Source organism: Diceros bicornis, chromosome 6 (assembly GCF_020826845.1).
Source record: "Diceros bicornis minor isolate mBicDic1 chromosome 6, mDicBic1.mat.cur, whole genome shotgun sequence".
Lineage (NCBI taxonomy): Eukaryota > Metazoa > Chordata > Mammalia > Perissodactyla > Rhinocerotidae > Diceros > Diceros bicornis.
Window position 1 is genome coordinate 49,927,304 of NC_080745.1, and position 25,894 is coordinate 49,953,197.

Genomic DNA, 25,894 nt, shown 5'->3' on the forward strand with positions numbered 1-25,894 from the left:
AAGATCGGCCCTGAGCTAACATGTGCCAATCCTCCTCTTTTTGCTGAGGAAGACTGGCCCTGGGCTAACATCCATGCCCATCTTCCTTCACTCTATATGGGACGCCACCACAGCATGGCTTGCAGAGCAGTGCGTCAGTGCGCGCCCAGGATCCAAACCGGCGAACCCCGTACCGCCGCAGCGGAGCGCGCGCACTTAACCACTTGCGCCACCAGGCCGGCCCCTCCTCTCCCTATTCTTATGGATTCCTGTTGAAAGAATAAAACACACGCATACCCCACATCTCAGTTCAGCAGATCAGTAAAGAATAGACTTACTTCTTATGACCCAATAGCAAGATCTCTAAGGTGAGGAAGTTTAAGCCCATTAAGAGTGAAAACCGTTTATACATTTTAGAGAAAATTATCCCCCAGAAATTTCAGGCATTAGTTCTTATTAGCAATGAAATAAGAATCCCTCCATGGATTTCTTAATGAATAATACCGTTTCAGAAATCCATTGACATATTTGACACATTTGCTAAATGTTCATCTTTTATTTATTTTGTGTTCCATTTTTTTTAAATTGAGTAGATTGCCACATAAAACATTATTTTTGTTTCCTCAAAAAGAACACGATATCCTTTTATTTCCTCTCAGTAGTCCACATTTCTAAAAATTCTAAGTACGAGGCTGAATTAATTGACGATTATGCCAATTATGGAAATTAATAACAGGAAAGAATATATAGCGTTCTCTTATCTCATGTTGTTATTCATCCAGCTGGGTTATTCAGAACAGAAATAGAATATAGCAGTTGAAATAGTGACTGTCCAAATGTGCAAGATGACAAAAGACACACAGAAGTGATATTTTACTTGGCCTCTTTCCTTTCTCGCAAGATGACCTGCAACTGCTTGGAAGAAGAAAAGCAATTTATCCATTCTTGTCACAGGACCTTGATTTTGGCAAGGCCCTCTTGTCTGCAAAGGTCATTGTGAGAGTGCACAGCAAGTCCAAATGTTGTAAAATGTTCAAACGAAAGCCACTTTCTTAGTAGTCCTGGCTGTATCTTCCCACTACACACCCTTCACACACATAAACTGCCTTAGTCTTCCTACATCATTGTTTCCAAGTCATGGTTCTTCGTAAGCTTCCTGATTATTGCATAGAAAACTAAAACTAAAAGGGTGTATCTAAAAACTTGTAAGCTAAAGCGGTCTACTCACTATTCTTTTCCCAAGAACAGCTTGGCACACAGGAGAAACCTTAAACTCTCATTCTCACTACCTTCCAGGCTCTGAAAAATAACCTACTTAGAGATCGATTTTTTTGGATATCAGTGATTTTCTGAAATTCAAATATTCCAGTACGGACTATTCCAGTTGACAAATTCACATAAGGCACTTTCGTGGGGTTTTCTACTGGTTGAGAGAAAACTCTGTGAGAAGGAGATCAGAACCCAGCATAGGCCAAGATAGCTTTGCTGGTTGGGGAGCTGACAAACAGGGCAAAATAAGGGAAATAAAAACACGAGTTTGAGGCATTCCAGAAAAAAGTTACCACTTCATCACTATTATAATTTTGTCTCTGGTTGGCTTTGCTATTTAGAGCCAAGATAATTCCCATGTTTAAAGCAGCATCCAAATAGTCTAACATATCTGTGATTAGAGGGAGTTTTCTGAATCTGGTCTTCCCCAGAGCTACTGGGTTTTTCTTCCTTAAATCATTCAAAATTGCTTTAGTCATTCTAGTGTCCATTCATATTTCAAACTCTGAGCAAAGAGAATGATTTTCGTTATTGAAAGGTACACAGGAGCTTCAAGAATTCATGTTTTCATTGCAATAAATTATAAACAGAATGGGCATATTCTTACTTCAAGTGAAGAAAAATATACTGCATTTTATTAAAAATATTCCCTAGGTGGGAAGTGTGTCAATATTATTTTGTTCTTTTAATATAAACCCTTTTTGGGAATGTGTTGTCTATATTTCGTCTAGTGTAGATATCTTTTCTTTTTGTCAAACAGAAAAGGTATTCGTTTCCCAATAAGAATGTACTCATTTGCTGTATTTATGACATTACAAACAAATCAGTTGTATAATATACAAAGCAATTCTTTGTATTTTATCAGATAAATTATTGTATAGTTTTTAAGTTCACAAATATTTTTAGTAACTGTCAGAAACAGGCTTGCTGTCAAACTCTTTATGCATTCTTTAATTGTTAGAGTATTAAAATTTTAAAAAAAAGAAGTTCCTGTAGGTTTTAAGGCAATATAATTTTATAAGTAGGGTCAAGAAGCAATGGAATACACTTATTCTTAGTTATTAATTAGTTGGCAATATTAATATGATCTTTGGCTCAGGGAAAACAAACTTGCCACAGCCATCTCTCCTTACGACATTCCAAAAGAAAATTGTATGTACATAGAAAACAAGGAAATGTAACCTTTTGCCAGTTACTGGAGCTTTAGCCCTTGTAGAATTTAAATGAGCTGAGCAGGATCCTATGAGAACTCCCTTACATACGTGAGTTTCCTCCACTCTTTCATTTCCAAACCTCAGGTCCAAATTGAAATTTGAAACTCTGCTTAAAGGTGAAAAACAGTAACAATCACTTGCATGGTAGACTAGAGCAAAGTTGGCCTAAGCTGCTCAGTCTAGGCTTTTTGTGTATGTAATAGCTGCCTACAAGCCTGTGTGAGAGAAGCCAAACCGCGAGACCCAATTGATTCCCAAAGGACTACTGATTGGACACAGCAGGATCATGTGACGTGCTTGTTTTTGAAAGATAGATTTCAGGGCTCCACCCACTGAATCAAGATGCCCATGTGATTTTTCAGGGCACTAAAGTTTGAAAGCTAGCCATATATTAAAATCACTTGGGAACCTGGTAAGGCAGGGTAGAATTAAAATAATAATTAAGGAAACAGACAAACAAATAAATACATAGAGATCCTGATTGAGCCCCCAAGAATCCACCTTAACCATTCCTTCAAGTGATCCTAAGGCATCAGACAAGAAGCAGAGCTTTAGAAACCACAGTGTTTGAGAAACACTGGTAGAAAAAGTACAAAGGACTGAGTCTACTTTTGGGGTCTGCCTTTAAGGAACAGATGTATTTGAAGAGGCAAGCATCTGTAACACTTAAGTATCTTAATAACGTTGATTTTTCAAGTCACTTCCTAGATCGGCCTTTATTAAACTGTAGCATTTGGACATAAGTGGCCATAAACTAGTTTACAGTGGTGGGAGAGGGAGGGGTGCCTATGTGCACGTTTTGGGGGAGCAAGTTCATAAAATTGTTTTTAGTAACATTTTTATAGAAATGCTACTTATGTACAGAAAAATGTACACCTTGATGCATTTTCACAAAGTGAAACACCCGGATATATATAAAAAAACATATTACAAACATCCCAGATGCCCCCTCACCCTCTCCTAGTCACTGCCCTCGCAGGCATCCAAGAACTCCCACTATATGTTTGCTTTTGTCGTTTTAAAAAAAAATTTTATAATTGGATTAAATTTTCATATTTTTAATCAAAATCTTAAGAGTTTTATGCACTTTTTAAAAAACTGTGGCTAACTTGGGAGGTATATGTTCCACAACCATACACTTGTGAAAGAACTCAATAACAATGTATTATCTTTGTACAAGAGAATTTTTTGACTTTTATAAACATTTGCTTTCAGACAAAAGTCCAAGTAATTCATGTTTAAATCCCAAGGCAAACATGTCTAAATGCCTGACTTTTTAAAGCTATAAACTAATAATATTGTTAATGCTAATAAATAAATAAATAATTGGTTGAAAGGTTAACAATATATTTTAACAATCTCATTGATTAGGAAAAGTGTTAAATGAATGTAATTTCTAACCAAAAAGAGGGAATGGACGTATAGATTTAGCTCCCCAGCAAAATTCACCAAAGCAAACACTCTTCATTGGCTATTTGAGAGATGAATTTAGAATTAGAAGTAAAGGGATAAAAGGATCTGTGTGAACCCTGGGTAGCTGGATACACCTGCCAATTTTTCAGACTCCTATGAAGGTAAATAAGCAACCTGTACTTTGCTAGGAGAGGTAAGTTTGAGACATTTCATCCTTCGTGTATTGAAGGCTTTACTGAAAAGGAGAATAGCAAGGGGTGTGGTATCCAAGAAAGGGACAGAGGAAGAAGAGGAATTTGAATTACACAGTAGCCTTGTATCCTATGTTTACAGTCACTGGTAACATTAATATTGTACTACCACTCAGAACATTTTCATTATCTATTTCCAGTGTATATTACTTATGCATTATATATGCACTGACTAGGTACTAAAAATCTTGTCTATATCAAATTCTCTTCCCTTTGCCCTGTTATCAATCTGCTGTTCCTTTTTCTTTATTTTACAATAATAAAAATAGTGAAGTAAAAAAACAGATGCTTCCGCCCAAGACTATATTGCCACTACTAAACAATCTGCTTCAGGATACAGTGAATTGTGCCTCCTTTTCATTTTTTTTTGGAATCAAGGTTTTTGGACTGCAGTTGAAGAAGTTTTCCTATAAAGGTTAAATGAAGGTCTCCCCTGTAGTGCTTTTCCATTACACACCAAAACATTCAGTCTTGTTTTCACTGGAGTATGATGAAATGTGAGATAAAATTTATAGGCCCACATGGACAGATGAATACCCCTAGATCTGAGAACCCTAAGTCAACTAACCTAGTCAAACGCCTTAGCAGTATTTCCAGGTAGAGAACTGGATGGAAGGTTCTGTCAATATTCCCACTTCTTAGGTTTTCTTAGAAAATTTGGAAGAATCTTTCATTTGAGAGTAACATAATCAAAAAAATATATATGTGTGTATATGTACATATATATATATACACGTGCATAACACATTAGACTAACGTATAATTAAATTCTAATTAATTAATTAAGAACAATGGACTATCAAGAAGATTTGACCAAAACATATGAACAGTAACTGAGACTGAATTTATTATTTATAGAATATTCACATTTATATGCAGGCAATCCTTTGTTATGCTATAGTCAGAAGACAAGTTTAGTGGTGCTCAACATGCACATTTGATAATTGTATTATTATATGTAGCATCAATTACCAGAATCTACCTAAGTCTGCTGGCATGATGACAGTGTCTTTTGGATATACAGTGTTATCCTAGAGCCTTGCAGATCATCTTTGCTAACCAATAGAGCTAAAGAGAAAGATTTTCTAGAAATTCAAGTTTGGGCATAGCCAAAGCATAGAGAAAGTAGCCAGACCCAGACGGGTGTATCTCAAAGTACTCACATTATAACCACCTGAGAGAGTTTGATAAAAGTGGAAATTCCTTGCCTGTATTCCAGATATATGAACCAGAATCTTTGTAGGTAGGATATGAGAATTTGCTTTATAATAGGCTTTCCAGCTAATCTCTGTGCACACTCAGGTTTGAAAACCATTGCCCTATGTGTTTGCCATGATTTTTGAGAGTTACGTGTCATTAACTTCTGATAGATAGACAAATGGCTTTGCCATTTGTTTTCCTTTCCCCCTCCTTCCACCCGTACTTTGTTCCTTCTCTCCTTCCCTTCCTTTCTCTCTCTTTCCCTTTCTTCCTAAAGCATCTGATGTTTGTGAAAATTGGTCGCCCAGGTCCTAGGAACTACAGATCAAAGCCTGCAGTTTAGTAAGAGAGACAGACAAGAAAATTGGCAAATAAAATAAAGTGTGTTAACGCACTATAAAAGTACATTCAGTCAGAACCTTGCTAAAGTCCTCAGTTTGCCTGTCTGACAAGAAAATGTGTCTAAATCATGTGTTAAGTGAAAAACAAAGCAAATCAGAACAAACATCTCTCTGTTTAAGGCACTGCCCATTTAAAAAACACTCCCCAAAATCTAAAAATACGTATTGGCTTATTTACATAAATATTGTATGTAAATGTATAGAAAAATTCTAGAAGATTGTAGATCTACTTATTCACAGCCCTCGTCCCTATAGAGAGGGAAGCACAATTGGTGAGTCAGGAGGATAGAGTGAAGCCATTTATATGGCTTTGTATAACTGGCGGCAACGTGCACCAGTACCAATTATCTGTAGGTAAACTTGGTCACATATGTAAAACTTTTGAAAAGCACAAATAGAGACACTCTATAACTTAAGATGTTCATATTATACATCCACATAAATTCATTTATGCTTCATTTTAATGTCCAAAAAAACCCTCCAAAAATATATATCAAATGGGGATGAAAATCATGGCACATTCATTTTGTTTGTATAAAATATTTAATGTAAAGCAAAGATGTACATAGTCTTTTAAAATTGAAAATACTCAAAGTTCACACCATATACCAGGGACTGACTAAATATTTAGCAATGAAAGAGACAGGCAAATTTGTAGTGTTTACTCTCATGGAATTTAAGTCTAGTGGAGAATGATGCTCAGACACTATTTACAGTAAAAGGTTAAGTTTATAGCATAGAGTGAGGGAATTTGCTTTGCATACAATATGATTCCATTTTTACTTTTAAATATTATAGATATAGGAAAAGTGTAAAATTATCAGAATTCTCAAGATTGAAATGTGATTTTACCTAACTTTTTAGGTGCAATATTTAATTTTAATTTTTAAATAAGACTACAATTCATCATATTAATATGACTTTTTTTTCATCTCAAGTTCTCTGACATGGAATATTTCTTGGCATATAAAAATATGCGAAGAAATTTAATATTTTAATGTAAATTTAATTTTATTATAAAATAAATATAATTTTAATATAATATAAATTTAATATTTTAATATAAAAATATTAAAAATATATCAAATAAGATGGAAAGTAAAATTATTAATTTTATAAAAACTGTTTTTTCACTTTTTTCCCCATCTATCACTTGAAGCAAGAGATTTTCTCTAAACTATTTTTACTAACAGTTGTACAACTAACAGCTATTGAGCGAGGCATTTTTGCATGGCATTTTTGTAAATATTTTGAATATATTGTGTCATATAGTTGTCACGCGATTAATAAGATGGCTTACAAATTGTCATTTACTGTGACTCGGAGGGTAAAGGACGTGTCAGGCATTGTGAAATTGGTTGGATGTAGACTGGGAGACAAACATTGCTCTAAGCCACCTCTCATGTCATTGTTCGCTTTTGCAGTAATGTGTGACTTCCTTACGAAAGTGCATCCAGTTGTTCAATATTTATTAATGGCTTACTCTATGTTAGCTACTATAATAAGCTCTGGAAATCAATATTAAAAAAACAGTCACATAGCCTTGATTTCTTGAAAGTTATATTCCAGTGGAATAATTCTGACAATAAATGACAAATATAATAAACAAATTTTAAAACATTTTAGATATTAAGCGCTATAAAAATAGTAGAGTGCATTGGAAATGTCAGTATCATAATTTAAATGAGATAGTCAATATAGGTCATGTGAAGAAAGACATTTGATCCATGTGGACATCTGTGGAAATAGCATTTGAAGTAGAGGGAACAGCCAACACAAAGGTTCTGTGGCAAGAATATGCCTGATTTTTAGTGGAGCAACATAAAGATAGTATGGCCAGAGCATATTTAGTGAGAAGGAGAGAAATGTGATAAAAGCAATAAGAGATCAGATCCTGTAGGGCCTGAAACAAATTGGAAATCATTGAGGGGTTTTAATGAGAGAAGTGACATCACCTGGCTATTATTTAACAAAATCACTGGGCTTCAATTGTGATAATGGGCTATTGGCAAGGGTAAAGCTGACAAAGAAGTTAAAATAATCCCGGTGACAGATGAAGATAGGTTGGATCAGGGTGGTAACAGTGGAGGAAGTGAGAAGTAGTTAGATCCTCCAAATATTTTGAAGTTTTAGTCAATAAAATTTCCTATAGATTAGATGCGAGGTGTGAAAAAAATCAAGGGGTACACGTGACTCCAAGATTCTTGGCCTGAGCAACAGGAAGAATGGAGCTGCTATTAATGTGGAAAAGACTGTGGAGCAGGTTTATGAGGAGAGAGATGAGAATTTCATTTTTGCAGAGGTTACATTGCAATGTTTACTAGATATTGGGTATCTACTAAACATGTTATTTAATAGTTATTAAATAATAATTATTATAGTTAAATAACTAAAAATAAATAATGACTATTATTAAAGTTATTATTTAAGCAGGGTTATTATGTACACGGTTGGATATAGATTCTGGAACTCAGAGATCCAGGCTGGAGATATAGATTGGGAGTCATCATGTTACTGACATTTTTAAAGCCATAAGATTAGACAAGATCAACAACAAAGTGAGTATGGAGCAGAGAAGATGATTAAGACCTGATTCCTGGGCCTCTCCAATTTTAAGTTGAGGCAAGAAGAAGAAACCAGCAAGTGATAATAAGAAATGGATAGTGATAACGGAAGAAAACCAAAAGAGAGTGTTGTCTTGAAAGGGGAGTGAACAACGTTTTAAACGCTAATGACAGGTCAAGTAAGATAAGAACTGAAAATAAATATTGCTTTTAACAATGTAGGAGTCACTGGTGCTTTTGACAAGAATAGCTGTTTTTGAGTGCTGGGGGCAAAACCCTGGCTGAAGTGGGTTTAGGATAAATTGGGAGGAGTAAGTTTAGACAAGAGTGAACACATTATCTGTAAAAAGTGGGCACTATAGATGCACAATAAATAATTCCTGACTTTCTAGGAAAAAATAATTTCCTTCTTCTTTCCTAGAATTTATTTACATGTCTTGATACTCTTTCCCATTTCTTTTTTCCCTTTAAATTATCATACCTACTTGAAAGGGTTTGTATTAGAGATCGGGGAATTTGTTAAATGGCTTGCCACCAGCCAGCAGCACAAAAGTTATCCTGTATTCTCAGTCCTTTGGTGCAAGGAGCTAAGAGATTATCAATATTTGCTTATTTTTATATTGAAAACGGAGTGGTTTGTCTCTTTCAATGTTTTGCCCTCCAAAGTAACCAAACAGTGTGTTTTTTATCTTCTGTTGTTTTGGCTTTGGTTTTACTTTGGTCTCGTTACTGAAAATGGGACTCGTGCCCAGAAATTCTCCAAACAAAACCTGGCTTTTAAATGTAATGTTTAATTTGTATCTACAGATTTTATAGATATAAATAAGGTTATCTTTTAGAATTAAATGATTTTTTAAAATATGGCCTTATTTCACTTGACCTGGTTTTTATGCTTCTCACCTCATTCACTAGTGATTACAGGGGAACAGAATAGGTCAGATTTTTGAGAATTCCTAATTATGCTATATAGATGAAGAGAGGATTGGATGAAAAGTTTGATGCATTGACTCACTAAAGAGAAAAGTATAATAGCATTAATTTGTTTTAACTGCCATATTTTAACCCTAATTCAATCTGGAGTATCTACATTTTTAATATTCTTTCCTGCCACTAATTTCTCCCATCAGTCTTCCACTTGGATATTCATTTGCATTCTCTAAATTAGAGAAACATGTGGTCCATTTCCCTGTGTATCTCCTCATAAATCAGGAAACTCGAGTCTGGGCCCTAGTCTGTCTGTTACTTAGACGTGTCGTGGCCTTGAACATAAAAATAACCTTTTTGTTTCTCCATCAATACAAAAGTATATGTTTTCACATTTGGAGAGGCAAATAGCATAGGGTGTGAACTTGGGAGGCAGAATGCTGGTTAGCACATCTGAAACACCTCAATTAGGACAAAATATGTAGTAGCAATCCAAAAATATTAGTCATATTAACAGTAAACTAATGTTAGGGTGATAGACTTTACAGGTTATTTTTAAAGATATGGGGAAATAGCTTGTTTCCAGAGATTTAATTTGAATTTTATTTCTATTTTTGTTAGATCACTTTGTTTCTGTCATGCAAATAATACGTGTTTTCCTGGCTTCACAGCTGGCAGTAAAAATTAGCAACATATGAGCTGAATGTAATATATAAGCTTCTTTTATTGTTATACAATTTACTTTTTGTTTTCCCCTCACCATCCATAAATTGTGTGTCTGTGTGTTTACTGGGGAAAGGAGACAAATAATAAAATCTGTGACTTTTCATAGCATTACTAGTATGTCCAGGATACGACATAACGGTGTTTAGAATAGTTAGATACAAAATAAAGGGAGAGAGAAAATGTCCTGTTCAGAATGTCTTACGTGTATGAACTGCTTCTGCTTTAATCAGATCAAAGTCATTGGGTTGGAACCCCATATGGACCAACCGTCTGTATGTCACAGAGGGAACTCCTAGAACAACATCCATGGCTCAGCACAAATTAATCACAACCACTGGATACAGAAAGAGCTTACCCACACTGATGGTGTCAGAAGCACATATGGTTATGCGTGAAGAAGGATACATAATTCTAGAAAAGGCTACATGTTATTCCACTACTATTCGTAGTGCAGAGCAGGGGTTTATACATATTTCCTGCCATGGACCACTTTGGCAATCTGCTCCCAAATGAAAATTTAAATGCACAAAGAAAAACTACATAACATTACAAAGGAAATCTAATATGTTGAAATAGAGTTATCGAAATATTAAAAAACAAAAAGTAGTTTTTTATCAATGCTTTATATAGTATTATTTCACAATGGGTTTATTAATAACCATCATTTCAAATTAGTAATTAATATGAGTGATATTTCAAAATATCTTCAATGTTATAATATGAAGTGATTTTTCTTGGTGCAAAGTCACCAGTACTGCCAAACATCACTGTGATTTGTCACCTACCTTCTCAGTTAATGAAAACGCTAAATTACAGTTAGAAGAATGTGAAAAATTATCTTCTTGGGGTCCAAGTTCTTGTCTCTAGATTGAACAATTGGAGATTTCTATCTGAACTACTAATAAACTTTCGTGGCCAAAATGTCACTATTATTTCATCTAGGAAAGCATTCCAGGATTTAATATAAAATATTTAACTTTTACTTTGAGTTGATTTCAAAATATAACTATTCCAACAGTGGGGAAAACATATCAATAAAATTTCAGGACAGAGAATTTGAATCTATTTCAATAAATGTATGTACTATTGAATTATATCAGTGGTTTCTCCTAAAGTTTGGAGGAGATTTTCTAGAAGTCAATTGTGATGAAATCTTCCCTTAAATTAATTTTTTTGGATTGCTATATTGTAAGATACATTATTTAAAAAACAGAAAGTTAAGGGTTGGTGTTTCCCTGTTCACAACATGACCATGTGGAGATTTCCTAAGAAAATGTACTACAAATCTAAATTGTCATCATATTTTTAAACTGAAGAGGAGAGAAAAAAACAAAACAAACATATTTCAAATATATAAATATTAATTTTAGTTGAATAACATATTTCTAGTTAAATAATATTTAAAATTCCATAGCTACTAAAAATATTTCATTGAAATTGTCCTTCATATGATGCTTTTGAGGACCTTCCCTAGGCAAAAAGTATAGCCTTAATCTATTAATTTCATATAGAATTATGAATTATTTGGGGATTTAATCATTAGTATGGAATGAGAAGACATGGAAGAGATACAAATCAGTATAATACTTTATTGGAATTATGAATCTTTTTCTTTCACTTAAATATATTTTCAGCAATTTACTCAAATGTCTTCACTTGTCAATTTCCTGTCTGTCTTTAAGCATAGTTACCTCTAACAATGTGCAATGATAAATAAAATAATTCATTGCAGTGAGTACTATTACTATTGTTTTTTAAATATACACTGGGTTTGAGAACAAGAGACCAAGCAATTCATCAAGCCTCTCTGGGCTTCCGTGTCTTCTTTTATGTTTTCTAAGGGCCCTTTAAATTTAAAGCATCTCTTTCTGTAATGACACCAATTCAAAAGAGAATCCCTATATATAGCACACTCCAAAAGAATCTCATAACATATAATTTTTAAACTTTTTCTTTTCTTTTCCAGGCTGAACAAGACAATGGTCATCCTCTTCCTGCTTTTGCCAGTCTACATATTGAAATACTAGATGAAAACAACCAGAACCCATATTTCACAATGCCCAGTTATGAAGGCTACATCCTGGAATCCGCCCCAGTGGGAGCAACCATTTCTGACAGTCTAAATTTGACCAGCCCTTTAAGAATTGTAGCTCTGGACAAGGATATAGAAGATGTAAGTTAAATATAAATTTTGGTCTTGTTTTGTTAATACATCTTGTTATAATGATGTCAATAGGAAATTTTACTAAGACCTGGTTACATGAGCTATAGAATAGAGAACAAAGTCAGTATAAATGAGAGTTTTGGTGTCAATTTAAATTTGGTGTCATATTATTTTAAAAAGTATGTTTGAATTCAGCAACTTCCTTTACAGTTTACAGATATTCAGTATAAGAAAGAAAATGAATGTTTCATTTGTAATTTGCTAAACTATGAGGGCAATCTTTTTTTGTTAATATGGGTTGAAAAATATTTATATAATTGCTGATAGGAAAAAATAATGATATTATACAATGAGTGTAAAAAATCATGAAGGCAGCCCTGGAGTGTGATTTGGAGGACTTTTCTGATGGTATGTTATTAAAGAAAACACATTTTGGGCGAGCTGACCTGCTCACACTTCTGCCAATGGCTGTGCTAACACTCCTCCACTCCACACCTCAGTGTCCTCTGTTTTCCTGGAAATGAGACCAGCTACATGAGTGGGAAACGGTCCCGGCTGAACAGATCAGAGTATTTTATCTCCTCAGCCAGAGTGATTGGTATGAAGAGAGGACAGAAAATCTATACCAGGGCAGTCAGAGCCCTCCCAAGAATTGGAAGGAAATAAAAAGGGAGCTGGAAGACTTTAGCATCATGCATTAAAGAAGTGGAAATAAATTTGAAGCCATTGTAGCCAAGTTTGCTGAAATCATAGAGAAAGCCCATTATGAGTGGGAGAGAATGAAGCCTGATAGAGACATGCAGAGAAGAGTCCTGTTGAGTTCCTGTTTTTTAGGTTAAGTCCCCAGAGCAATACTAATTCCTAAAGATTTTCCTCTGATTCTGTGACCTACCATAGTATTTCCCAAAATATCTTTTTTTTAACATACTTTGAGTTTGATTTCTGTCACTTGCAACTTAAAAAGTCCTGACTAAGCAATTTATTTCTCGTCAATAGTGTTGTCTGATAAAACTTTCTGTGATGATGGAAAGGTTCTGTAGCTACACAGTCCAATATAGTAGCCACTAGCCATATGTGGCCATGGAGCACTTGAAATGTAACTAGACTGAAAACATAATTTTAACAGTTTGTTTAATTTTAATTAATTTAAATTTAAATAGTCACAGGTGGTTTATTGGATAGCACAGCTCGAGAGAGTTCCCAAAATCTCATTACATGGAGATTTGTCATCAGTTTACTAAATAAAGAGGTCACTTTCAGATTTTTTTTTCTCTTTCTGGAAAAATTTTAAAACCCTTAGCAGAGGCTATGACAACTCTTGTGTGCGATCCACTTCTCACCAGATGTTTTATTTGACTTTATATCTCCCTCTGCTTTCTTTTGTTCTATCATCCTACCTTTCTGTCCTTCTTAGTCTCTTCCATTTTCTTTCATCACGTTTTAACAATTGTTAACAGTCATTGAGTTCTTAGTACCTGCCAGACAATATAGTAAATGCCTTCATATCTTGCATTAATTCCCTTAAATCTCACAGCAAACATAATTGATGCAGTTTCCCATATTGCAGAAGGGGAAATAGAAGCTATTTTAAATGCTTTACTATGATCACAGAGTCAGTAAATGGCGGAGCTGGACCTTGAGCCAAGGTCTGTAGGAAGCAAAGTCCTTGATTTTAAGCACTAGACTAGACAACCCTTATTTTGTATAGTCTGCTTGTAGTTTGACTATAGCAGCTGATAAATGCTATAGACTTTCTTCCTAGAAAAGTGCATATACATATGCAATTTCACATCCCAGTTCACGGGGTTTAGGGATCCCCTAAAGTTTAATGGGTTTATGAGTCACAGGTAAAGAGTCTTCATTTAGTGAATCCTCACTAGAAAATTAACAGAGCCACTTTAATAACTTTTATCCAGGCTAAGCAAATATATTTTGTAGGCCTGCTGATGTCCCACAAATATTGGTGTGGATTTTATTTCATTTTCTAATTTGAACGCATAATGATACTTTAAGCAGTGACTAGTTAATTTGGAAATTTATGATAGTATAAGTCACACCTTTATGAACATAGTGGTTAGCAAAAGCTAAATCCTGAAGGAAAAAAATGCAGTTGTAATTTTTTCATGATAGCAAAATTTATGTATTTGTGCTTGCTTATCTTATTTAATGGTTGCATTCTAAGCCCTATGCTTGCTTGTGTACATCCTTGCTTGTCTGAATTGTCATTCGCTTTCAAATTACAAATGTTAAAACTGTGTTCTAAGGGACTTTGTAAAAGACAGTGGGACTTACAAGGCACTGCTGAGGTAGAGTGGGAAGAGCCCCTGGGTCTAAAACTTTTGGAAAACACTACTCAGAATTCTGCTCTTAGAGACTTAGAGTTCCAGTTAGCCCATTAAATGCTCTGGATGTTTCCAAGGGGTGGGACAGCATGTGTGGTTCTTAGAGGTTTATGCTTTGGTGTCAGGCAGCCCTGGGTTGGACTCTTGGTTCTACCCTGTGATAGCTGTGTGACGCTGAGAGCCTCACATTCAACAATTGCCCCCGTTTATTCAATCACCTGTGACCTTAAAAGGTATATGGTAGCAAAATCATTGCTGCCTTGGCCTTCTCCTTCACTTGGGGCTGGTGGAGATGGGCAGGGAGAGAAAATTTCCCTTAGATGATGCCATGTACATGGAGAGTAGCATGATTAATATGTTTTGTCAAAATGCCAAGTAATTAAACAATGTGTATCTGGCCTTTTGTTTAATATTTAGGCCCATCCTATTTCTAAAATTATCTGCAGTGAATGATTATCATTAAGTGTCTAGAAAGTGAGCAAGTATATCTAATCCTCTAGTGACAAAGCTTTCCAAAATACCATGTATAACTTCTATATATCTGTAATAGAAATAAGTCCATAGAATAATAGCATAGTTTAATCCAACTTTCTGTACTATGTGAAATGTTCTCTTAAAACCCATTCCTCAGAAATTGATATCACACTTCATTGAGCCACTCAAGCTTGGAACCTAGGAGTCGTCCTTGATTTTTGTTTTCTCACAACAACTGATAAATCTTCAAATTCTTCCTATTTTGTCTTCTGAATATTTCTTGACTCTTTTCTCTTCTCCATTTTTATAACCACCGCCCTATTTGTCATTTATTAGAATTGCCTCCTGATCTCCTTGTCTCCATTTTTTTAAACTCAAATCCATTTTTCACTCAGCCACTGGAGCAATTTATTCAAAAACTCAAATCTGACTATATCATACTTCTGCTTAATATGCTTTCGTGACTTCAATTTCCTTACAGAAGAAAATTCAGGCTCATGTGCGTGGCTTTCTGTTACTTGATACCTGAACATTTATGCAGCCTCACTTTCTGAAATTTCCTGCTTTACCTATTACATTTTGCAACTACTTGTAGTTTCCTGCATATGCCAAGCTGCTTCTTATCTAATTACCTTTGTTACATTTTCTACATTTTGAAATATTTCATCTTCCATTACCCAAGCTGGCATAGATAACTTATGTTCAGTGTTTAGAATTCAACTCAGGCATCCCCTCATTCAAGAATCTTTTCCAGACTATTCATTCTCTCAGTTGAGTTGCATGTCTCTCCTTGGTGCATTTCTCTAACATTACTCTAACATTATACTTCCATCATTGTACTATGTGACTTTCTCCATCATTAAATTTAAATCCCTTGAGGATAGGTCCTAGACCTGAATAGCTTTTATATCCTGAAGATCTGACACAGTTCCCAGAACTTAGCAAGTTCTAGTAATTGTTTCGTAAATTGATAAATTTACACATGAGTAAAGGAATGAAGATATTTAACATGTGCATCAAAATTACTAATGATATTGAATTAACTGTTGCACAATATGGCCCATTCCATGGTTGAACAACTAATTCCTAGAAAGCTCTTCATCATATTGAGTTAAAACCAGGCTTCTTATAACTCAACCATTATTCCTTTTATCTTCCTTTTGCCAGCACACAGAATAAATCTATGAAATAGTCATCAATATATTTGAAGATAGATTTATGTACTTCTGAATCATCTCTTTTTCCAGGCCAAGTACTCTTTATTTTTAAAAAGTAAAATATGTTCATTGCTAGGTTATTTAAAGATTTGTATTAACTAAAGAAAACTTTAAAGCCCTTTTAGCTCATAGGCAAGAATTTTACTACTTGGTAAATTCTTGCTATTTTTGAGTGTCAAGGTTAGTGAAATGAATCAGCATAGAGATAAAAGATTTAAGAATAAAGACAGAGAAAGTCACCTCATGCAAGTGTTACCATGAGAAATGGAGATTAAGCATCAGGAATGAAAAGAGAAGCTGTCGCTGCTAGAGTTGGTTCTCCTAAATTGCTTCAAGAACTGTTATGCCAGAGAGTAAATACCAAGAAGAGGACAGACATGGATCTATTGGTCCTAAAATTAAGTTGTGTTGTTCCTTCAATTCAGTGGAAAATAAGACAAAGTTTTAAGAAGTATTAGCAGGGACTGGTTAGTTGTGGTATTACTAATGGTGTACATTTCAGGTGGGAAGGAATCTTAAGGGTCACAGTGAAACTGAAAAAAAAAGTAAACAAAAATATTTGTACTAATATTCCTTTTCTATAGATATATAGATATCAACATATACAAACATATATTATATATACATATATATATGAGTCACATTTATGTTTTTTCAAGTACTCTTACCTCATAGTTTCTAAATAGCCCAGAATATAGGTAGAGCAGGTAAGGCACAAGGTTTTTAAGAGGCATGTCTGAAACTACCAGGTTTTCAGGCAGAACCACTAAAAGTTGATTATTGAATTCTGGTTATAAAAAAATGACAGGGGATAATAATCAACAGAAGTTATGCAATGTGTGTTATGATGTGTCAGAATACTAAGAAAAAAATATACCTTGGAAAAAGCTGTTAGTTTAAATGTACTGGAAAATGTTTTATTGTTTGTTTTTTACTAGTGTACATTATATGCCATATGTGTGTTTGTGGTTTTTTATCTTTACTTTTTTTAATTGTTTAATTTGTATATAGGTTCCACCTGGTGGAGTTCCCGTAGGTACTAGGTGTTAATTTTGTGTTTGCTGTTTTTTAATTGCTGTGGTTCATTACCTTGTTCTTTTTCTTTTCTACTAAAACAAGTAGGCAATTACTTCATTATCACTTATAAAGACATCGACAACTACTTTAAATATATACGTATATAAAGATATAATTTAAATTTGTATCCAAATTGCATATGAACTTAAACAAATATTATTTAACTATTACATATTTTGTGTCTGTGGCAAATTCATCACCACATTCTTTCTGAAAGATTCTAAGCTTGAGATCTAACCTTTTTGAATAAGGAACTTCAGACAACTACTGTCAACTAATTCAAATTGGCAGATGAGATTAAACTTTCTGTCATTTTCCTGTTATGCCTTGCAATTTATATGTACGTGCATAAGTATGCATACATATATATGTGCGAATATATATACATTTCAGTGTTGTATGAGTATATATATAAGGATGCATATAATATGTGTGTGTGATATCAATTTTGATTCCCATTGGAAACCCAAAATTGGTTTCAAATCCAATAAACTGTCATCTTTGAATGTATTTCTTCTACGTGATGTGATTTTTTAATTTTACATTCATATGTTTGTTTACTTTTGCATTTGTATGTATGTTTACTTTTGCATTCATTTTTTCTGTGCTGTGAGTGAATTTCAGAGTTTATTTTACCCTTCCAGAAAATAATACACAAATCAAGGAAGTAATGTATTATACTTTTGTTATACACTGAATGTGTGCTTTAGAATAAAATAATACTTTATGTCAGGGGGAAAAAGAAGGTTTATTAATCAACCCTCTCTTTACATATTGATTTATAAAACTAATATTTATTTGAAATAAATTTATAGATGCAAAGACTACATAAATTCTACTGTCCCTATCAGGATAATAAGCCAGAGTATTATCTCTCTATTTACATTCGTAATATGCCACACCTGAAACTAGTATTATACTTACAAATAAATCTAAGGTATTAAACATTGAGTGATAATTGGCTGAACATTTCCAAATTTCCCTTCTTAAATTCTTGTACTTAAAGAAATACCTAGATATTCACCAATAACATCTATGTATGCTATATATAAATATAAAAGGTTACTACTTTAAATATTCATAAACTTCAAAAGTTATATTTTAATCAGACACTGACTGTGCAGGACAGATTAGAATAAGCTATAATATGCCTGTGCAATGCTAGTTTTATGTATTATGTTATCTTTTTTACATAAAATAAATAATCTGCAGTTCTGGGAAATGTTTTTAATCTCTAGCTAATTATTATAATAGAACTTAAAGGAGAGACAATTAAGTTATCAAAAGGTCTTTAATGTTTCTGGTTATCAAATATGAGAGTCTGTTCATGAAGTCCTGGTGTGTGTATTATCTTCAAATGGAAGCATTTGACAATGAAAATCTTGTAGCTTTCATAAATTGGTAAAATGAACAGTGGTGTTTGTGACACAAGCGTATTATACGACAGTCACATATACCTAACTGCTTCACAACGCAGCACTCACTGCAGTATCACACCATCACAATACCTGAAGTTAAAAATGCTTGCAGCTTGTGGTGAGTATGTGAATGAATATACCTAACAAATTTACTAACAGATGCTATAATTGAGAGGAAGAAGAGAAATTGAGAGAGGATTAGGTATAAAGGAAGTAGAGAATGACTAAAGCATTTGAACAAAGGGAAAGAAGTAAATATTTGGTAAGAAAGTCACATAGCAAAACTTGCCCACCTTGGATTACTAATAGTGTAAAGGTGTGAGTCAAGGAGCTGTGTATGTTGGCACCATTGTTAGTACAATGTTAGTACATTTAGAGAACATACAAAAAATATGAATTTAAAAACCTACCAATTTTACCAGGATAGGTAAAATCAAGGATAAATACTAAAAAATGGCAGACACATACTTATTTAGTTTTTTTATTAATAGAAACTGCATGCTAATTAACATTTTTGATAATTTAAAAATAACAATTGAATTTTATTACAATTTATTCTAAAGTATACAAAGTAAAGATCTTCAAACTGTGGTTCAAAATATGTTTGGTTAGACGTGTTTTATAATTTACCTTTTTAAAATAAGTAAGTCAACTTTTTACTAACTAACTTATTTGATCAATCAACATACTCCACTTCCTAGCCATGCTGAGCAATTGGGGTCATGACCATGAAATGAAAACGCCTGAAGTGCTTGTTTGAAAATATCAGTGTAAAGCCTCTTGATTTCTTACAACTCTTAACAATTTTGATTATTTTATAATAAATAGACCAAGGGAAATTATTATCTTTGGTATTAATTTTTTATTGTTCCACGATAAATGTGGCACGCTGACCTTATATCAAAATCATGGACATGGAAGCTATCCTGATATGAGATATTATGAATACAGAACTGTGACAGGTTCCAATGGAACCATTCATTTCAAAGTTATTTGAAATATACACGTATTGAATTTTAAAAAGATGTATAGATTAAAGTATCTTGTGGATCAAACCATCCCCACCTTTTAATATAACTGTGCATTTCAACTTTCTCACATTTACATAGAAATTTTTGAAATGTGAGTTCTAATTTTTTTTTCAAATTAACATGTTTAACAATTCCAGACTCTCTACTTTGCCCTCAGTCCTTGATACCAGACTTAGAAAAGTAAATCTATCATATTGTCACATTTCATACCATATGATGTATAATATTTTAAAAGTTGCCATAATCTATGAAAACACCTTGCCTCCTTGTATCGTCCCTGTTGTTATTTTTTCATAGCCTTCTTGGTAAGCCACTCTCTCTCAATTTTCCCCTTTTATTTGTTCCATCTTCCTTCTTATTCCACTATGCAGACACCAATCCAAGCCTCCTCATATTATGTCTTTGTTCTTTCTCTGAATTGCAGAGATTAATGGCTTATCTTTTGGGGACGGCAATAAAATAGTGAAGGGTTTCCAATGCTTAGTTAATTACCTTTGTCTTGAACTTTTACAATCACTTCCTTTTTATGTATATATCATTTTTTTCTAAACTCTTTTATCAGACACATGTAGTCAATTCATATATTTTCAGTCTAATCTTCCGAAATATTTTAATTAAAATAAATACTATGTTTCCCTCTAGAGAATCTTTACAGCATTAAAATAAGAAAGAGCATGCATGATATTTACAGGTAACGAATGATACATAACCAATTTTATTTCTATTTTACATTAAACGTGAGAACAGGATAGTAATATGCATATGTGCAGTTTATTTCTATAAATGAAGTAATTGTAAAATCCTACAGCTAAAATGTAAAATTCTGGGCCTCAATTTCCTTTTCTTGAATTTATTTTTTATTTCTTGAGCCTGATGAAGTTCTGGAAAATATGGATATTAAATAATCAATAGGAATATAGTCAATTGAATTGTCTTGTATTCTATCCTTCTTCCTATTCTTTTTCCTTTTATTCACATTAATTATACTAGTACTTATTTCAGTATTTTGTTTCCCACAGAATGAGTCATTGTCTTTGAATAGTTTAGCTCAATTATGAGTAAATATCTAGTTACATCTCTTTTTTAGATATGCTTAATACAATTATGTATATTTTTGTAATAAATTTGAAAAATTAATTTCCAGGTAATGGACTAATAATGGCTGCATTATTTATTCAACATTTTAAATAATGGCATTCTTTTTCAAAGATGAAAGACCCAGAGCTTCACCTTTTTCTGAATGATTACACCTCAGTCTTCACCGTCACACAGACTGGTATCACTCGCTACCTCACCTTACTTCAGCCCGTGGACAGGGAAGAACAGCAAACTTACACCTTTTCGGTAAAGAGATTTCATATATATATGTATATGTGTGTATGTAACAAAGAGATGTCTGTTTAAAATTGAAGAGATCAATGATTTGAGAGAAAAAAATGCAATATTTTCAGATAATATCATGGACAATATCAATAATAAAAATTTCTCACACATATTTCTCCTTTTTCTGTTCGTAACTTTGTGTAGCTGTGTTATCATTCTTTCTAACAGAAGAAAAATAACTTTTGAGATGAAAACAACAAAATGAGAATTTCATTTTTCACCCTGCACTCATGATTGATTTCAATTAAGATATTATAAACTAGAATCCATGAAGTCAAGAATTATTTCTTAACCTTTATTTTGTTTCATTTTTTGTTATTGCATGTTTAGTTTTGTCACAGGGTTGGGCCAGTGGTTCTTAAATGGAGATGATCCCTGCCCGCTCCTACTCCCCGCACACACACCCCTTCTGCCCTTCCCCTGGGAACATTTGACAGTGTCTGGAGACATATTTGGCTGTCACTACTATGAGGGGATGTTATTGGAATTGGTGGGTAGACACCAAGGATGTTGCTAACCATCTTATAATACGCAGGACAGCACCTCACAAGAAAGAATTAGTGAGCTCAAAATTTAATAGTATTGAGATGGAGAAACCCCAAGTTAGTTAAATCAAGAAAAAAGTGGAAAGAGTATTAAAGCTGTGATTGTAGATAGTTATTACGAGACATACGCATATGACCAAGAGGGTTGAGAGTGAATACAGATAAAAAGGAAGTTCTATCTATTATACAAATTTGTTAACTAGATTTTATTCAGGTATAAGAATATGAGCTGATGGAAAAGTACAGGTAATGGGACTTATATAGGAGTTCTTTCTAGAGAAACTTACACAGCAGAACTAGAGCTTCCAGAAAACCTAAAGTGACAGTTAAAACTTAGATATGGAATGGATTTCAGAAGTCATTCAAAACAGGAGTAGTAGTGTTGTAGCACTGATTTTGTTTGTCAGACCTTAAACATTTAATAATGTAATTAAAATATCACTATTAACTAATGCCGAGTCCTTTAAAAATTGCCATTTTGTGAATTACTGGAAAAAAATATTACATATCCAGGGCACCTGCTTTCTTGACTGATATAAGTATGTCGGCTATAAAAGCAACTGTTGTATACAAAATATGTAATTGGAAAATATTTTTCATTAATTTTTTAAAGATTAAATAGTAGTTAACGCCTAAGAATCACCAATGTTATTGGCCCACTTCAAGCCTCTAAGGTATTTTGTGTATCTGCTTATTAGAATTGAATACATTAACAATAAAACAGAATCCTCCATAATTACCTCTTAGCACATTAAAGCACTTTGATTATATGTACTGATCTAGTTTTATCACTTCCTTTTATCAACAAAACATTTTAGCACTCTTTTAAACTGTAAATTACATATAAGAAACTTCTTAAATTGTAAGAGTGAATTCTGTACTGCTTATGTTTGCATGAATCTTTATTAAATGTATTTTTCTACCCCCAAAGATAACAGCATTTGATGGTGTGCAAGAAAGCGAGCCAGTTATTGTCAATATTCAGGTGATGGATGCAAATGATAACACTCCAACCTTTCCTGAAATATCTTATGATGTCTATGTTTATACAGACATGAGCCCCGGGGACAGTGTCATACAGGTAATTACCCACATAATATGAGGATAGACTCAAAGCAATTATTTCCATGGGCATTATGCACTGTGTTGGTTAAGAATTTGCTTAGAAAATGAAAATGAATTTCAGACTTATTGAATGGTATAATTTAGCTTAAAAAGCTTTAAATTTATGTTTACTTTTCAAATAAAAGTATATCTATATACACTTTAAAGTAGAATTAACTAGTTATTAGATGTAAACACAGCTCTTTGACCTCTTTATACTTGATTTTTTAAAAATTTAATATACTGAACATATTTAATTAATTAATATAATGAAGATATTTAATATACTGAAATTTCAAGTATTAGACATGTAGTTTAAAACTTCAAATTATTTTGAACTGTTGTAGAAATGGGTTAAATTTCTTTTGGTGATAAATCAAAAGACTGCATTAATAAATTGGCAGATAATACTATTAGACATTGGTTACCTAGACATAAAATGGAATCATTACAACAGAGATAATTAAGATTACATAGTAGAAGGTATCATTGAAAACACAGAAATCTGGCAAAATCTTTATCTACCTTTGATTTGTCTTATTTTTACCATTAATTGTACTTATCGCATTTGAATAAATTATGTTATCTCAAAATCTTTTTTTGTACTCTAAGTACTCTGAGTATAAATCATAAACAAGTAACATTCTTTCTTGAGGATTTTCATCTGGAGTATAGTTGACTTTACTATTTTCCAAACTGGCTGTATATCAAAATTATCTACGGAGCTGTTTAGAAATACAGATGACCAAGATTCACTTCAGCCTTCCTGGATCTGAAGCTCTATGAGCAATACTTAGGTAATCAGTATTAAAAGAACAAACCCCGATGGTTTCAGTTGCCCAGCCACGTAAAGACTACTGGTCTAGATTTTCCTCTAAATCTGAAAGTTAGACTTAATAAATTTAAGTTACTTTCAGGCCAGGAAGGCCATGATTCTATATACTTTTTAGAGTGTTTGAATGCCTCCAAAGTATTACTAGATTTTATATAATATATATTGTATAACAATATATAATATATAATAATATGTTAATATATAATAATATATTATATACAATATATACAATATATAATAATATATTATATACAATATATACAATATATAATAATACATTATATACAATATATAATATATACAACATATAATAATATATAATACATACTAATAAATAAATTTACATATCTATATATTTTAGTATTTGATAAATAGTTCGGAGAATTAGAAAAGCAGTCCTAATGCCTCAACAATGTACTTTTACGTCTTATACGTCGTTGTGTTATGTTTCTTGTTTTTCTCTCCCGCTCCATCTTTGGCCTTCTCTTCCTATTCATATGCTTCAGTCCTACTGCACTACCTCCAGTTACCTGAATGCGCCTTGCTCTGTCTCATTTTCTCCAATTATCTCCTCTAATTTGATCTCTTCGATTTATGGCTTGATTACTTTCTCTTATCCTTTAGATTCTTTTACTTCTAAGGAAGCACTCTTCAGCAGTTTTCAGGAGGTAGTTCCTAGTAATTCTTCCTTAATAGATTCTGTACTTACAACCCGCCAGGAACACAGTAGTTTGTAGCCAAGATACTGTGATACAGTGGTGTGTCCTTATCAGTGTGAGATGTTTGGGAAGAAACGGTTAACAATACGCCTCATGGCTTTTGTACACTATTTTCTGTTAATCAAGAACACTCTTACCCCAGATTTTACAGGGTTAACTCACTTTCATCATATAAGACCCAACTCAAAATGTCACTTCCTCAGAGAAAACTTCCCTAACAGCTTTGACACTAGGCAATAGCCTCCCAACACACACCCCCACTCACACTTTCTTTCTCTGTCGCTTACCCTCTCTTCATCACTGTCATAGCCACTATGACCATCTGAAATTATCTGATTTTCTTCTTTCCCCTACCCCAACCTGAGAACTCTAAGGGATCAGTGACTGCCTGTCTTGTTTGCCACTGTAGTGCCAGCACATGCCAGACATATTAACCATGCAGTAAATATTTATTCATAGAACGAATTATTACCAACTTTGCATGATATAATTGTTAATATAAATTAGAAATAATTCAGTGCTATCTCTGTTTTATTTATTGGATTAAGATATGCTTTCTTTGCCTTTTTTGCTGAGGAAGATTTGCCCTGAGCTGATATCTGTGCCAATCTTCCTCTGTTTTGTCTGTGGGTTGCCACCACAGCATGGCTTGACGAGTGGTGTAAGTCTGCGTCCAGGATCCAACCCTGGGCTGCCGAAGCGGAGCACGCCAAACTTAACCACTAGGCCATGGGGCCAGCCTCAGGGTATGCTTTCTTGAGTGATATAGAAAGGGGTGACGTTATAGCCTGGGCACTGGACGTGCATCTGAAAGTCCATCTTTCTTGTGTGTGACTATCCTCTGCTCTGTACGTAGTAGTGGGGGAGAAGGTTTCAAACAGCCACAATATATTGTACTCATGTCTTGATTGTGGCACTTGTCATATTGATGAAATTCACCTTTTTACCCTTTTGTCTTGAGGGCAGAACTGTAATTAGTTTATTTCTGTATCCATAGCATCTGTAATCATAGTGCCTGGCGCATGGTAGATGCTTAATATAGTAGTGCTTAGTAAATGTTTACTTGAGGATGAAAGAAAGAAATGCAGAGAAGTAGATATGAATGAATAGGAAGGTATAAATGTATTGGCCTTTTTTTCTAGTCAATTGATGGACCTAGAGAGCTGCATTTTTCTTTACCAAGGCACTCTTTCATAGGGAGTAAAATTATAATTTATACAGATAAAGGAATGACAATTATTCTCATGTTCTTATTTAATTAAACCTGATTCTCATCTCTATAAGAACATAATTGGAAACAAAAGTAAGTTTATACAGAAAAATAGCCAGCAGGGAACTGAAAAGTGTAACTAAGAAAACGATAGCAGTTATGTGATGGAACTTGTATCTCAAAAATGTTTGCCATAGGGCATCAAAAGCTTATTTCTGGCATTTGCAGGCTACAAAAGTTAATTTCCCTTATGTATTTCTTTATAAAACAGATCTTGCCTTACCTTTAAAGATTCATGTTTTATATATTTTCCTGAACTATGTGGGTTATGAAGATAAATTGTTGTTTGTGTTTATATGCCTCTAATTTTTTAAATTATTTAAATGCCAAGAAATGAAGCTTTATAGTTAGTATTTTTAATGTTATTCCTGGTA

At 33.5% G+C, this 25,894-nt stretch overlaps 1 protein-coding gene across 10 annotated transcripts in view; it reads left to right on the top strand.

The window, feature by feature from the left end:
- The window catches only part of PCDH15 (protocadherin related 15), an 800,695-nt gene that overhangs the window by 432,571 nt on the left and 342,230 nt on the right, over nt 1–25,894 (top strand). For all 10 annotated transcript variants that reach the window (XM_058543433.1, XM_058543426.1, XM_058543425.1 and 7 more), the window contains 3 exons: nt 11,908–12,114; nt 20,874–21,008; nt 22,524–22,673. In XM_058543433.1, the coding sequence (XP_058399416.1) occupies nt 11,908–12,114; nt 20,874–21,008; nt 22,524–22,673 (492 nt within the window). The remainder of the gene's footprint in view (nt 1–11,907; nt 12,115–20,873; nt 21,009–22,523; nt 22,674–25,894) is intronic.